This window comes from Festucalex cinctus, chromosome 15 (assembly GCF_051991245.1).
Source record: "Festucalex cinctus isolate MCC-2025b chromosome 15, RoL_Fcin_1.0, whole genome shotgun sequence".
NCBI classification, from domain to species: domain Eukaryota; kingdom Metazoa; phylum Chordata; class Actinopteri; order Syngnathiformes; family Syngnathidae; genus Festucalex; species Festucalex cinctus.
In genome coordinates this window covers 14,260,057-14,276,052 of record NC_135425.1, presented here as the reverse complement: position 1 = coordinate 14,276,052, position 15,996 = coordinate 14,260,057, and the positions used below count along the sequence as shown (strand labels likewise).

At 39.1% G+C, this 15,996-nt stretch overlaps 1 protein-coding gene across 4 annotated transcripts in view; it reads left to right on the top strand.

The window, feature by feature from the left end:
• The window catches only part of itga1 (integrin, alpha 1), a 60,760-nt gene that overhangs the window by 19,140 nt on the left and 25,624 nt on the right, over positions 1 to 15,996 (top strand). For all 4 annotated transcript variants that reach the window (XM_077496631.1, XM_077496632.1, XM_077496630.1 and 1 more), the window contains 2 exons: positions 11,967 to 12,087; positions 15,111 to 15,220. In XM_077496631.1, the coding sequence (XP_077352757.1) occupies positions 11,967 to 12,087; positions 15,111 to 15,220 (231 nt within the window). The remainder of the gene's footprint in view (positions 1 to 11,966; positions 12,088 to 15,110; positions 15,221 to 15,996) is intronic.

Genomic DNA, 15,996 nt, shown 5'->3' with positions numbered 1-15,996 from the left:
CCTCTGGTAGTTAGTTTATTGGTGCAGTTCATTTTTATTAGGCATGTTTTGGCCCTCTACATTTAAGACCCACGTCAGATGAAGGTGGAATGTAAACACGAGTAATTCCACAAGATTGACTTCATTCACAACGTGTACCTGCATTAGCAAGTGTTTATATATTAAGTGTTATTAGTGATTGTAGGTCGTTTATGTACATCGAGGTTAACGGTACCTGATTATTGCTCATAAAGCTATGTTCTAACTGGACCAACAGCTGTTATCATACCCATAAATCAGTCACACCAGCAAATATTTACCAAAATCTCCATCCAAAATCATTACTTTTTATCCGCTTCAGCCGAACACAGCATTATGAACTGCATTAGACCGTGATACTTTGTGCCGCTGAGCCAATAGGAGCCCATGACTGGCAAAGCCTATTTCTTTGTCACTGCTGTTATTATGTACAAAAACACAGTATTGTGATTTCCCCTCCCCCAATTTTATTTTTTTTTTTATTTTTTTTTTAAACAATACAGTATTATGAATTTTTATTTTTTTAATATAGCCAACATCTCCACAATATCGTGATGATTATCGATTCGTGAGGTTCATATCTCATTTGGATATCATTACATCTGTAGTAATTAGCCGACTTAAAGCTTTCAACTTTAATGTGTAGTAGTAAAGCCGACTCTTCAACTAATTGACTGAACCACTTACTCCTCCTGCTCAGCTATTTAACAAATACGTGAATTTGACAATGCATCACTTGTGCTTTGCAGGAAACACTTCTCGGTCGAAATGCGCTTTTACCTCAATGGCGTGCAGGTGTGAGTTTCCACAGGATGCATGCACGCTAAAACCACCTTACCTCATCAAGGGTTTTCCAGATTGTGCAAACACCTTTAATAATTCACAACCACAGTCGTCGGCCATCTTTTAGTTATTGATGTTGAGTCATGTGACACCAAGTGCGCTCTTCACGTCATCTGCTGATAGTTAGTCAATATTCCGACCCTGTTAATGGTGGTCATTACTTGCTGGAAACACACAAAAGTGATTTATTAGTATGTTCTTTTCAGCACATTGCTTAGTCAGTTTAGTGCTCATTTTTGAGGTTATGTCGCTGTATTTCATGGTTAAATAATACAATGTCTTTGTTTATTTTTCTATTCTTCTAGTGTTTCATTTTAGTTTTCAGAGGATAGAAAGGGCATGAATACAAGGAAACAAGTCTGTAAATCAAGGGCGGGGAACCTTTTTCCTATTAGAGGCATTTGGGTAATATATGAAGGAAACAGAGGCAACAATCAAACATATTATTGCGTATTATCAACAGTTCCACCAAACCCTTGACCTGAGTTTGAGAACCACTACTTAAGCCCTCTGTTGTGGAGGAACTGAAACTTGATGATTGTTGTTTTGTTTCAGTCATTGCAAATGGAAGTTGTTGCAAAAATATGTCCAAAAGGTGTGTAGGTACAAATATGATTGTGGTGGTGGGCCTCTTCTCTGTTGTGTCATCATAGATAATTTTTTTTTTGGTTGGTTTGTTAAGAAAAAATAAAGTACACTCCTTCAGATGGTCTCTTGAAGATATGCTGACCGGAATATTCATAATTGACTATCAACGCTTTGGTGGTTTCACTATAGTGTCTAAAAGACTGTCAAAGATCATCAGACATGGTTTATTATTGCTGGGCTGGTTCACAAGGTTGAATACCGGCTACAAAACACCCATGATGTCATAGTTTTTAGACAGAGAAAAACAGACACGTCAGAAACTGCAATTAACTGTCATGTTAAAAGTTTGACTATTTATGACCTGTGTCAGTGACGGATTAATTATGCCAGCATATGGCTGATGATGTGATGGCTGACTGTGCAGGCACAGTGTCATGATTTTTAAACGTTCCTACACCAGGCCAAGACAAGAAATGTGCGCATCATGCATGCATGCATGCAGGCAGGAAGTTGCACAAAGGGGCATAGTGTATATATACACCTCGAAACAAGCTCTGGTTTCTCAGACTCGACTGAAAAACTGTCAAACCACAGTGGCTCATGACCTGATTTCACACCCTGTTGACTGGCACCGTGCCACATTCAAGTTGGGATTGTTTTGAAGCATCAGTTGTAAAACGTTAGTTGGAAATAATGTTAGGAGCAAAGCTAGGGGGTTAAATGTTAGATACTGTATATTTGTAAGTACAGTTCAGTTGTATTTAACTCAGTGCTTCACACTATGACAAAGAGCGCCACTGCCACCTATTGTCATGGATGTGCAATTACTCGTTTTTTTCTAGTACGTCAAAAAAATAAAATTCCTTGAGGTCATTTAACTTTTTATAGTTAAAGGGTAAGTCGACCTTAATTATTTCTTGGCAATAACGTTACATGTGTCCTTACTAGTCTAAAAATGACATTTTGATTAATATTACCTTTGTGGAATATGCAGCCAGACATTTTTTATCCATTTCAGAGGGGCGGCCATTTTGCCACCAGCTGTCGACTGAAGATGACATCACAGTTGCTCAGGAGCTTAGGTACCGACCAATCACAGCTCACATGTTTTCTGAAGCTGAGCTGTGATTGGTTGTTACCTGAGACTGAGCAACTATGATGTCATTTTCACTCGATAGCAAGTGGCAAGATGGCTGCCTCCTGATATAGATTAAAAACTGGTGGATTTTGCTGCTTAATTCATTTTTCACTGACGCAATATAAACCAGAATACCGTATTTAGACTAGTGAGGCTGCATAGAACATATTGTCAATAATTTTTTGGGGGGGTTAACGTCCCCTTTTAAGAGATGTGGTGTTGGTTGAAGTCATTTTCTATACTGATCCTGGGTGACTGGGAGCTGAAACCAAGCCCTGCAGTCTTTAGGGTGAAAGGTAGACTCACCCGGGACTGGTTGCCAGTCAATCACAGGCACAGTACATTGGCAGACACATGCACTACACTATCAGCGACTACTGACTGACAGTTTGCCGCTATTGATCCCTGTTATTATCCCCATCAAGTGTTTGCTTGAAGAACCTAATCTTCATCTAAGGCCCCTGAGCCCAAAAGCAAACACGGACTCGCACTAGACCTTCACCGCTAATCCACTTAACAACAACGCGCACGCACTTCGGTTGGGAAAGCGATACCCCTCAAAGCAAGCTTCAGACAAGCAAAACACCTGTGAAGGTGCGACATCACGTTCTGTGGGCTTCCATAGGTCTTAACCTTCACTGGAAGGTCATGCCACACACGGTCTGACTCATGCTGAACCCATACGGTTCCAATGTGGACCCAAGGCTTTCATGTCAGACCCCCTGAACTCTGCTGAATTATCTCCAAAGTGAGGAAGACTCTTCTAAGAACCTCGAAAGTCAAACGCAATTTGTTCATATTACAAAATTTTGCCTCCATAGGATGGATCCAATTCCTAGCAAATTGCTATCTTAACGATTTAAACAAACACTCCCATTCATTTGAATGCTCTTGTGAGGCTTGCTGAAGTTTCCTCAGGTTGGTCCTGTTTTATTTGGTTGGCTGGCAGTTCACTGAGTGGCGGTGGGAGGCTCGTAAAGTGCGGCGCCGTGGGAGGTCGTTAAACTCTCGCAGTTGGTTCCAATGTTAATTAATGTTTTGACCGCACCTTATTCTCACTTCTAATTTAGTACATAATGAATGCGGAGAAACGTCAATAATTGAGGCAGACTGGGTGGAACACGCAAGTCACATGTGCACATAAATGTGATCACACATAAGATTGCAGGGTAAATCTTCATCTCTGTCATCTACTTTAACACTACAACATGTGAGATTCCACAATTTGATTGGTCGGCGAGCCTCGACGGGTGCTGCTGATTTTCTTAGCACCTAAATTGAAAACGCTGCAGTTGGTCAACATGTGGAAATCATAACAGCAAGTAGTGAGTCGCTATAGTCATCTCCATTTTTCTTTAATACTATAACGTGCGACTCATATATGCCTATTATACATTTTTTTTGGTGCTGCTGTTTTGGTTAGCAATGGAATAGCTCCCGAGCGCGTATTTATGAGTACACAACTTTGTGGAGTGAGCACATCACAACCAAATCTACCAGAACGTTACTTTCCCTTAAATATGTAAGATTTTCAATACTACCACACACAAGAGTGTTTTTATTAGGTGCTGCTGTTTTGGTTAGCAACGGTACCTCACTGCAACAGAAACACAGACACTCTAAAGAGCCAATTAGAGCGGTAGTCATTTTATAAAAATAGCCCCAGCTTATTTATTATATGTCATACTACGATCCAATACAGTGTGATTGGTGCCTATAGGTGCTGCTGTTTTGGTTAGCAAAAAAAAAATCCTCGTACACCAGTATGACACATATTTTGACAGTGTGAGATCTTCTTAAATATTCCAACTTGAGGTAAGACTCATCTGAAAGACTGTTTAGGTGCTGCTGTTTTGGTTAGCTAGTTTGTTGATCCTAGTCAGAATTGACTGGATTATCATTGACAAAATATTCTCCAGGGGATTTAAAATCATGTCTAATACTACAACAAGCGGCAGGACTCATCCGAAAGCTCTTTGAGAGACGCTGCTGTTTTGGTTAGCAATAAAGTTAACTCTTTAAAATCCATGCGCGAACGGGATTGTCTGTCTATGGCTACCACCAATTTGACTGTAGTTGAGGAAAATGGTATTTAAGCACTACTTGATGCTTTTGCGTTTGTGTCTGCGTGCTTCATCCATGCACCAGGTCTGTCCAACCTTCCAGCCAACCCCCTCTTCCCCCGTTTCTCCCAGGCCAACAGCAGGCCAGAGCCATCCATCAAAGTGGTATCATGGCAGGGGCTGCGTCTGCCTAGGGGGAACGTGTTCCCATTAACCTTCCTGACAGGGGGAGAGAGAGGGAAAAAAAACGACTAGGGAAATTAGAAAACATTAGAGATGTTAAGCACCTCGTTGGTTACTTTTTGTCATGACGTTGTCATGTTAGCACTGCATATCATCAGTTTAAACATGGACGTTTTGTTCAGGGGAAGTTGTGGATACTTTGTTAATGGATTTGTGTGCAGGCTTCATACTGTGCAGGCACTCGTCTAAATACCACGGTGGATCAGGGGCTCACTTGAAGGGAGGAAAGTGTCAATTCATTGTTATGGTGAGGGGGAGGTTGTTGTTTAAAAGTAAAAAATAAAATCTTGTATTATTGCATCTTGTTTTCTCACAATATTAGAATTATAATAGCTCAACTAATTTGAACTTTTTCCCTATAAAATAAAGTTGTGTAACTTATTTTTTCTCCATTCTCCACTTGTAATTAGGGTGCTATTGCTAGTATGATTTTTCTCTTGAAATTGAAATTTAGCCTTCCGTAATTACGTGGGTTATTTTGGCTCTCGCTACATAATCGCATTCTCATTATTAAAGCTATGTGGGGGTTTTTTTTATTGCAAAATTAACAATTTAAAAAATAAAAAATTTCCTCAAAACAATTGCTGCTAATTCTCATTTAAACTGCACATTTATTCTGCTGAAAATCTGAGTTTGTTTGTTTATTTGTTTGTTTGCAAAATTAAAATGTCTTATCTTTTTTTTTTTTTTGTTAAAAATGACATTTTACTTGTAATTTTAACACTTTCTCATTTTACAAGTTTCCATACATTTTCTTACAAATGTATGGATTTATTCTTCAGATATTTCTTTTGTATTCTTGGTCAACAACATTGTTATTCTCACAAAAGTTTGATACTTAATATTTTTTTTGTCTCGTATTAATAAAATGTATTCCCTTAAAATGAAAATTTTTGGCTGAATAATGACTGGTTGGTATAGTATAGCAGTTGTCATTTTGATTTTTTTTTAAAATTGTTAATCATATGTATTTCCAATCATTTTTTTTTTTTTGTGTACATTATTGTCATAAATTGCTAATTGAATGGAAGACCATCTGGTCCACTTCAGGCACCAAATGTGGTGCCTTGCAAAAAAAAAAAAAAAAAAAAAAAAAAAGCTTAAATGATTATTTTAACATCACACATTCAATTAACTAAAATCTGGTTCCTTTGGTGGTTTTGATGATAGTATAGCACTTAAATTGTTATCTGTATGTGATATAAAACCTACTATTTGCAATGAGACCTCATTATTCTGTCTGTTGTATGTCGTCACGTTGGCAGCTTTGATGATGTGAGCTTCCATGCGCATTTTTTATTCCAAACAAACTTGCGGTGATGTTAAGAAGTGTGAGCGTAGCCACGCTGCTTGCTGCGAGTCTTCATGCGTTTTGCTTATTGATTCTGGCAGGAAGGTCATCGTGTGACCCACGGGTGTGTACGTCTGCGTATGTGTGTATTTTTAGTTTGAAGCCCCCCACAGTCACAATTCGCCCTCTACCCGCTTCCACCCACAATCATTGCAACTCCTCTGTGTACGTTCAAACTCTCGCCATCAGCAGATTTAGCAACAGTCATTATAAAAACGGGGTTTTCGCGGGGGGGATACTAAGCTCTGGTTTCGGGGCTGGGGGCTGATGATAATGATGTCATGCGTGGGTTTTTGCTGGTCGCATGTTTTGTCCTCCAGTGGAGGGAATACATCTGGAAGTTGCACACAGTGGAATGTGACACCAAGGCTCAATGAACGAGGGATGAAAAGAAGAAAGCATGGATAGACAGAGATAAATGGGAGGGATGGCAGGTAGATAGATGATCGTCCTCAAGGGGAGAAGGTGAATGGTCCAGTGAGGGAAAGTGAAAAAAATAGTTAATTCAGTCTAACAACGGCAGAAAAATGACTTCAAATGTGGCATGTCATTCATCTGGTGACCTGTCATTCATCCGGTCCTCTAGAGGGCGATAGTGTGACTGATGTGCAGATGTTTGGTTGTAGACAAAAAGTAGTAATTTACGAGAAAAAAATATTAATTTCAGTACTATTTATTTTTTTCTCTTAATAGGGCAACTAAAAAAAACAGATTCTTGTAAATTTTCCAATTTTTTCTGACTTTTCTAAAATTTATATATTTTTTTTCTTGGAATTATTTTTTCCTCTTAATATTATGACTTTTGCTGAGACTATGCCAGTGTATTTCTTATAATATTAAGAATTTATTGAATATTTTTTAATTGTATTTATTATTATTATTATTATTATTATTATTATTATTATTATTATTATTATTATTATTATTATTATAGTATATCATTCCTGTAACATTATGATTATTTTTTGTACAGTTACGGTATGTCTTTTTCCATTAAAATTACTTTTCCCCCCATATGATTAGTATTATTATCACTTTTTTTTCCTGGTAAAAAGAGGACTTTATTATTGTAAATTTAAGACTTTATTCTCATGAAATGCTTTGGTATACTAACGAACCCAATTCAATGACAAAAGGTAAAAACAAAGGTAAAACTCATACAGTGAGTAGCATGATAGAATTTTGGCATGTGACGGAACAATATATTTATTACTACTGTACTTAGGCACGGCGCACAACTACTGCATCATACCTGGAGTGTTATTTCGATGACCATGTTGAGCTACCGCGTTACCGTGGTGTTAATAGGAAAGGCATTCTGAACATTCAAACAGTTTTTATGAGTGCACATAAAACTGCCTCTTTATTCCGATGCCAACACTGCCCAACATGCATTCTCAGCCGTTATCTTCCCATCCCTGCAATGGAAAAATTTGTACTGTTTCCCACATATTTGCCTGCTCTTTCCTCCCTTATCATATCAACTTGATTGGAATGCAGCCACGTGTGTCCATGCAAACAAGCAAAACTGTGGCCACGCGCCAATACCGACAAATAGGAACGCTGTCCGAAGTTTAGCGGAAAGCGTGAACGCTGGGACAGAACAATATAAGAAGAATGTGATACATTAAAATACTAAAAGGAAAAAAAAAATAAAGGATGGGCAGTGCAGGCCAGCCAGCAGGGGATAAAATAAGATCAGGATAAAAGCACAAGGAAATCTGGAAATATTTGGGGCTCGTGCCTTCGTCATGGCTGCAGGCTGTCTGCTTGGCCGTGCCAAGAAAGTCAAGTAGCCTACATGTATTGGGATGTTTGATGCAAGAATGTTTGCAACAAAAAAAAATACTTTAATAAACTTGTACTTCTTTGTATCTAAAGGCTGTACTGTACTGTATTTCCTGTTTAAGGTTCTTCCAGACTAATCGTAATCATTGTATTTAGCCATTGTTTCGCACCTGCTAATGTGACATTAGCATTATTAGCTTCCACATTTTACTGATGATGTGTTTGAAGCGCTAATTCGAATCTGCTCAACACGCGTGACGGATTAGTTTGTGTTCATTGTTGTTAAATTTGAAGACCGATTACCGTCGTCGAGATGTGTTACAGATGAGGGAGACTTCAAAATATGACAGATGGCGATCTGAGCTGCTCTCGTCTTTTACCGCTCTGAATTTTAACCTTGAAACAGGAGTCATCGTCCACTAAGCGTAGCCGCGTCATTGTGAGGGCGCAGCGTTTTACGGCATGTTCTTGCGAGCTGACACGGTTCCTAGCATCAATTATGGGCCACATGGACTTTTGACTGAAAACAGACTCACGCCCGAGTCTTCTGGCTTTTCTTTTGGAGCCTTTTAGTTTCAACATTTTTAGTGAGATTGTTTTGTGTTTCTGTAAGTTTTCTCTGTCTCTCAAAAAGCTCACCAAAACCCCACAAAAACCCCCGCAATTGAACTGCTCTGCCATCTTTGAGTTGTGCTCTTGTTAATGTAATTGGACTGCCTGCATTTTATACCTCAGCCCGGCAGGCACGATGTCTGCTTTCAAACACTAGGCCAAGAATACCAACGAATTACAGCAAAGTGGTTTGTTTTTAATAGACCAGCTTTGTGGTCCTCCAGCCAGTCATTACATTGGCATTATCTTGTTAGCGTGATTATCATCCAGGCCTTCTTATGACACTGGAATAGAACTGTGTGTTGATATATTGATATACTCTCCTGAGCGTAAAGTCTTCCTGTTCCTTCATGTCATGGCAAATGTCTAATGAGTCACGCTATACTTTGGACCAAATGCTAACAACAGCATGGTTGCCAAATGACCACATTTTGCACACTGACATAAAGCAAATTCTACTTTGACCAGCAGGCACACTCTCGCGACGCACATAATCAGCTGATTGAAGCGTGTCTTGTATTGTCGTTTGCAAGTCCATGGCTAAGAATTTATCATCTCTCTGCTTTGCTTGCCAACTGCACTGGACAACTTGAATAGCAAATACCCTAGAGGGCAATTCCATGAGGCCATTTCCATCTTTAAAGAGGCCACCACGCTTATTAGTTTTCCAGCGCAGACATTAGCCAGACTCACAAAAATAGACGCTGCGATGAGACATCAAATACAGCTGAGTGGGATGTGTAGTAATCACGGAATATATAAAGAGCCACTTCTTGTGTGGTACAGCTTTGAACCGCACTTGAGCTCACCGATTGATAAAAGGAAAAGGACCGACTGGCCCGAAGCCATCCTGACTCAGCAAAGTGTGCGAGAGTGCGCCTGTCAATTTAAAGGAATGTATATAATCAGGTTAAGAGGAAGAGGAAATGGAATAGAGGAAGCAGAGAAGGGAACCCAGGAGGAACTTAGTGGATAATGTGTCTTGGCTAAGATTTCCTTATCCCGCCAGAAGGGAATGCAGAAATAAGGCTAATCCTCGATAAACATTTGTGGGATCAACATAAACTCCAGTGGAAACTGTTTGTGTGAGTCGACTGTTTATAGCGGCGAGAGGCGAGCTCATCACATGTTGCTCATGCACCTCAGTCTGCACATACATTTGATAATCTCTCTTTTGTTTTCACTCTTTGCTGTGTTTTCAGGTCATGAATTTGTGTAGCTCACTGTGAAATGTTTAATGAACGTTGAACAATGATTTCAGCGTGAAAACCCAAGTTGACTAACTTGAAAGTTTAGCAGGATCACATGGTATCAGTGGTATTTGTTTATCCAACCGCTTATCAGGCTACTTTCTAGATCATAGAGGATAACATGAGATATTTCGCATGGTCTGAGCGTTCTGTTTTGGACAGACAGTTCACCCAAGGAAAAGAATGACTGTCTAGTCAACCACACAAAGCCAATTGACTGACTGGTCTATCAACCAAGCACCTGATCAGAGGACAGACAGTTCACCTAATCAATGTAATAAACAACTGTCTAATAACTAACCAACAAAATTAACAAACGGACCATTTGTTCAGCCATCCAATGGACTGCATGTCTGACTGTCTAATCAACCTACTGATCGAATGAAGTGATAGAGTGACTGTCCAAACAATCAGCTCAATTGATAACTAACCATGAAAACTATCCAACTGACTGTCAGATCAACCAATCAACCCAAGGAATGACCATTTACCTGACCAATGAATTGAATGGCTATCTAACCAACCAACCAACCGAAACTCATAAACTCAATGGCAGACTGTATAATCAATACACTGAATAAAGTACCCAACTAACTAAATGTCCAACCAACCATTCAACCAACAGACTAACCATCCACCCAGCCAACTAACTGATTGACTATCTAACTGACCAGCCAAACAAATCAACATATTAACAGACTGAGTAACCACTGAAATGACTGAGCATCCTTTTAATTCACCGACTGACTAACTAACCATCCATCCAACTCTCCAATCAACCAAAGAAATGGCCTTCCACGCAACTAATGAATTGAATGACTGACTTTCCTATCAACCAACCAAAGGACTGACTGTATGTCCAACCAAATGATTGAATTATTATTGACTGTCTAATCAACCAAGTGACTGTTCAACCAACCAATCATCCAAAGAACTGATCATCCAGCCAACCAATTAAGTGAATGGCAGACTGTCCAACCAACCAACCAACCAACCAACCAACCAACAGCTTGATACACTAACGAAATTACTGAGCATCTTCCTAACCCAACAACTCAGTGACTGACTGGAATGACTAGTCAACGGGCCAACCAAACCAGTGACAAATCGATTAACTGTCAGTCTAACTAACTATCTAAACACCTAATCAACTGAATAACTGACCATCCAGCCTAACAAATGAGTGACCAATTGCGCAACCATATGAATGGCTGTCTAACCAGCCAACCAACTGATGACCAGCCACCCTCAAACCCAGCTACCTTCACTATACAAACTCACACCCACACAACTACAAACAGTGGCCAGTACAGGATTTCCTGTCTTGACTTGGGCTTGAGATAGTAATCATCCTCATTATCATCCTCTGAGAGGCATTTGTGCATCCGACTTTAAACCTACATAACAAGCTGTCATAAGCCAAACAACGATCATCATGGCCAAGTCCATTGTTTCCCAGCAAGCAGCTGCAAGTTATTTGTTGTCTCCGGAATTGTAGTCCACTGGTGGTGTTCTCATTTTCATCCCTCTGCCTTGCTCTCTCCTCCCCACGCACGCACGAACAAGTTCCACTGGATGAATTCATTTTAGCACAGTACATACATACAGTAAAAGGCGTCTTTGTGGTGCGCTCACAATGATTCATAGCGATTCATACGGCGCCTCCGCGATAGCGTTCGGCGTAGAGAAGAAGTCTTTGTTCGAGGGTCAGACAAGTTTGAGGGGCAAAGTGCTTCACGGTGATGCTTGACATTCCTTATGTGTCCTCTGAAATGGCACCGCGTCAATGTGTGCGTGGTTCACTCAGTTCATCCCTGCAGCATATTACTACAACAGGGGCTACTGTATATACAGAAGACGTTGTGGCTCAGTTAGCAGAAAATTTCATTTGAGCTCGTTACAGCCACATTTTAAGGACTACATATGTTTATTTTCAGTGTACTGCATTTGGGTTGATGTTTGGCAAACTATAGTCTCCCATTTCAGGATTTGTTTATGTATTCCATTAGGTGGGTTATTTACTCTATCGTATGTTCCTGTGTCAACTTTTTTTTTTTTTTTTTTTCCCACAGTGCTGCTGGTGTGTGTGTTTTCCTTCAACGTGGACCAAAAGAATGGCTTGTCCTTCAATGGCCCGCTGGAAGACATGTTTGGCTATACCGTCCAGCAATTTGAAAACAGTGAGGGCAAATGGTGAGACTAGATTTATTCATAAGACTTTATATTGTATTTATTTTATTTTATTTTATTTTTATTGTTGGAAGTAGGGCAGTGCCCCAACAGCAGATGGTGCATTAGTACAGAAATATATTTGAATTATTTATTTTATTTTAAATTACATTTTCCCTAACAAATTAGTGATTCAATTGTATTAAAATAAAATTATATGTTAATTTTTAATTTTGTAAATTAAATCCTTTAATTTGATGTAGTGTTATTTCTGCAGTAGTTATACAAATTAAAAATACCGGTACACATATATATTTTCTTGCAGAGTAGTGATTCAAATTAAATTCAATTAAGTAATTCAAATTTAATTCTAAGAATTTATCTTCCAGCCTAGTGATTCCTATATTTAAATTTAATTTATTTTTTTAATGGTGATTTATGGGGATTTATTGGGTGGATGAGTGGTAGCACGTCCGCCTCCCATTACTGAGGACTCGGCTTCGAGTCCAGGCTCCGGCCTTCCTGGGTGGAGTTTGCATGTTCTCCCCGTGCCTGCGTGGGTCTTCTACGGGTACTCCGGTCTCCTCCCACATTTCAAAGACATGCATGACAGGTTAATTGGCCGCTCCAAATTGTCCCGTGGTGTGCTTGTGTGTGTGGATGGTTGTTTGTCTCTGTGTGCCCTGCGATTGGCTGGCAACCAGTCCCCCGCCTACTGCCCAAAGCCAGCTAGGATAGGCTCCAGCACCCTCCGGGACCCTTGTGACGAATAAGCGGTCAAGAAAATGGATGGATGGATGGATGGTGATTTATTCATAGTAGTCATCCAATTCAATTTCAGTTATGGTTGATTTAGTAAAGTGATTACAATTTAATGTAATAATATGTTCTTACAGAGTAGTAATTCAAATTTGATTTAATTTAATTTATCAATTTTGAAATGAATATTTCTTAAAAAAAAAAAATAATTCTCATAATAAGTATAGTGCTGTTTATCAGGGAAATTTTCACATATAATGTTTTTTTGTCATCTCATCCTGTCCTTTCTCTGCTGTATTTGTCAATGGAGTGCTGAGAGACAAAGTTGCTGTGTTTTCTTCTCCCCAATTCTGCTTGCATCACAAGCCACATTTCAAATGGTTCTCTTGTGATGCGTCATTAAAATGTTTCATTTATGTTGTTTGTGGTTTATCAAAGTACATATTCAGCATGTACTGTTTAAAACAAGTTCAGCAAAGAACTCCCACTTTTCTGTTGCGTACCTACCTCTGTCTCGCCTTATCGGAGACATGTGAAACGAGTTGAAGTAATTCACTCTAAACTAATCCGGCCTTTAACGTCTGCGCCCGCCCCTGCCCTTTACCCCCCTTTTCCAAGATAACACTTATTTTACGTAATCGGGCAAAGAGATCCTAGCGATGGTGGGAGTGCAGATGGCGAGAAACAAATGAAACATAAAAAGGTCAAGTGATGGAGAACGTCTGGGAATGACGCATCGGGGCGTGTTGATAACGTTTGAAAAGAGTTTGTGAGAGGTGTTGCAGCAGGTTGCCGTGACGACATCGGGACTGGTCATAGATGTCTCCCACAAACTGATAGAGTCGGTCAGCCCACTGGGGGAGTCCAAATGTCCGCCCCCTGAAATGGATAAAAATGTGTAGATTTTGCTGCTTAACTGAAATTCCACAAACACAATATTAACTCATTTACTTGCAACATGAAGCAACCCCCTTCGCTACCGGCTGTTTTACTGGATTTTGACTGATTTTGCAAGGCCCACAGAATATTGTTTGATTACTATATAAACATGGAACCTACCAAAAGAAAGATTAGAGTCTATTCTTTCATCAGGAAATTAGCATTAGCATATAGCTAAGTTGCATCATTATTCACAAACCTGTTTAAAACACTGGGAAAAAGGCTTGTTGCAACATGGCCCTGGTTGATCTCATATACTCTGCTGCCACCTGCTGGCCGTTTTTGTAATAACTATCATTGCTTTAAGCAACCTCTTCAAGGTCAGAGGCTGCATCAAAGCCTTCAGTATGCTCTCTAGCATTAAAAAAACATAAAAAATGTATAAATACATTTTGGGGAGAATGGCAATATTTAAAATAGAATGTTTTTGGGAGCAATTGAGTTAATCAGAATGCTGTGCTTAGACTAGTGGGGCTGCATAGAATATAATATTGTACAGAAAATGTTTGGCTTGAGTTCCCTTTTAAGTATTTTTGATAAATTACAGCTTTTTGACAATAATTTTCAGTTTCGTTTTTGTGTAATTATGCCTTTCCATGTAATTTTACAACTTTATTGTTGTAAAATGTTTAGTTAGCTGATGGTCATATAACATTTTTTATTTTCAGATTATTTTTGTCACAAAATTATGATTATTCCTGTAAACTTTAATTTTACATTATTCTCATGCAGTGGTTGCTTTTTTTTACATTACAACTTTTTTGTGTGTTTTGGCTTCTTTTTCTTGCAAAAAAAAATTTGTGCAATTTTCGCATAGTTGTTTTTCAATATATTTCCAATAAAATTGAAACTTCACTGCGAGAGGACGGTCTGGAACGTAATACGGTGGCCATAAACTGTAGTCCAATGTATCTTTATTGAATATCATTCCCACTTTGTGTCACACTATTTTATTTTTTATTTTTTGCTAATTTTGACACTAACTTGACATGGCCAACTTAAAATCATCTTCACCTATGAATTTTAGTGCGTTTTCTTGACAGTGTTTCGGACCCCTAGGCCTCATTAGAGCGCAGGAATGTTAATAAGTGGCGGTGTTTAGACGAAGAGCGGCTCTTTTTAGCATCAGTTTACACAGCGGGTCATGTGGCCCAGCTCACGCATGCATGGAGTCATGCGTCCGTTACTGTCATACTCATAACGAGAACCCATAAAGTAAATAACAACGGCTCTTACCGAGGCAAAATGAATGATTGAGCTTGTTATTGCAGCTATGAAACACTTGGTTGGCAACAAGAGGACCAATAAATGTTTCTTTTTTTTTTTTTTTTTTTTTCTTTATAATGTAGGGTTCTGATTGGATCGCCGCTGTCGGGCCAGCCAGCAAAACGAACTGGTGACGTTTACAAGTGTCCTGTGGGCAGGGGGGACAGTACATGTGTTAAACTACAGCTGCCAGGTAAGAAAGCCATTTTGTTTGTCTGTGTGTGTGTACACATAGTTGTAGTGCTTACAAATACTCCCCATCAGTCTCTGGCTGATGGGAAGCGAGGCCCATCAGAGTAAACAACACCGACTTAATGGGCACTCCATGTGTAATTACAGCTTCATTAAATAGATAAACATTAAATAGCTCTTGGCCAGCAGTCTTGTGAGGCCTGTTGGGGTTTGTCTACGTCAGCGGTGGGCATCCTATTCATCTTTCCTCACAACAGTTTTTATTTTCAGATTTTGTTTAATCATGAAATTGTATTTTTTAAAATTGTTAGTTCGCAGGTGTACCTAATATTTGTCTTCTCCACATCTTCCTGCATCCTCTTTAATGCTGGTAAAATTCCTCCAGTGTGTTACAAGAAGGAAGCTACCAAATGCTAACAGACAGATATCGCCTTCCTGTTGTGTTTGTGCACTTCCTTTTTTCTGATTTTTTTTTTATTTTTTTTTATTTTTTTTAAAGGAAAGAAAAGAAATGACCATGTCAGCACCCAAGACAGCAAAGCACTTCTTAGCAGACTTTTTTTTTTAATTTTTTTTTTATGTTTGTTAGGAAAACACATGCACTGGATGGTAATAGGAGGCAGATACCAAACTGAAATGAAAGACTTTGTAACAACATGCTAACATTAGCCACATGTTGTGATTGCTTAACTCTGTCGAGGCCTCTTGCTAATCCTCAAGTGTTACATGCAGTATGTTTTACAGCGCTTTTTTTATATATTGCAAAAAGTGCAGCAG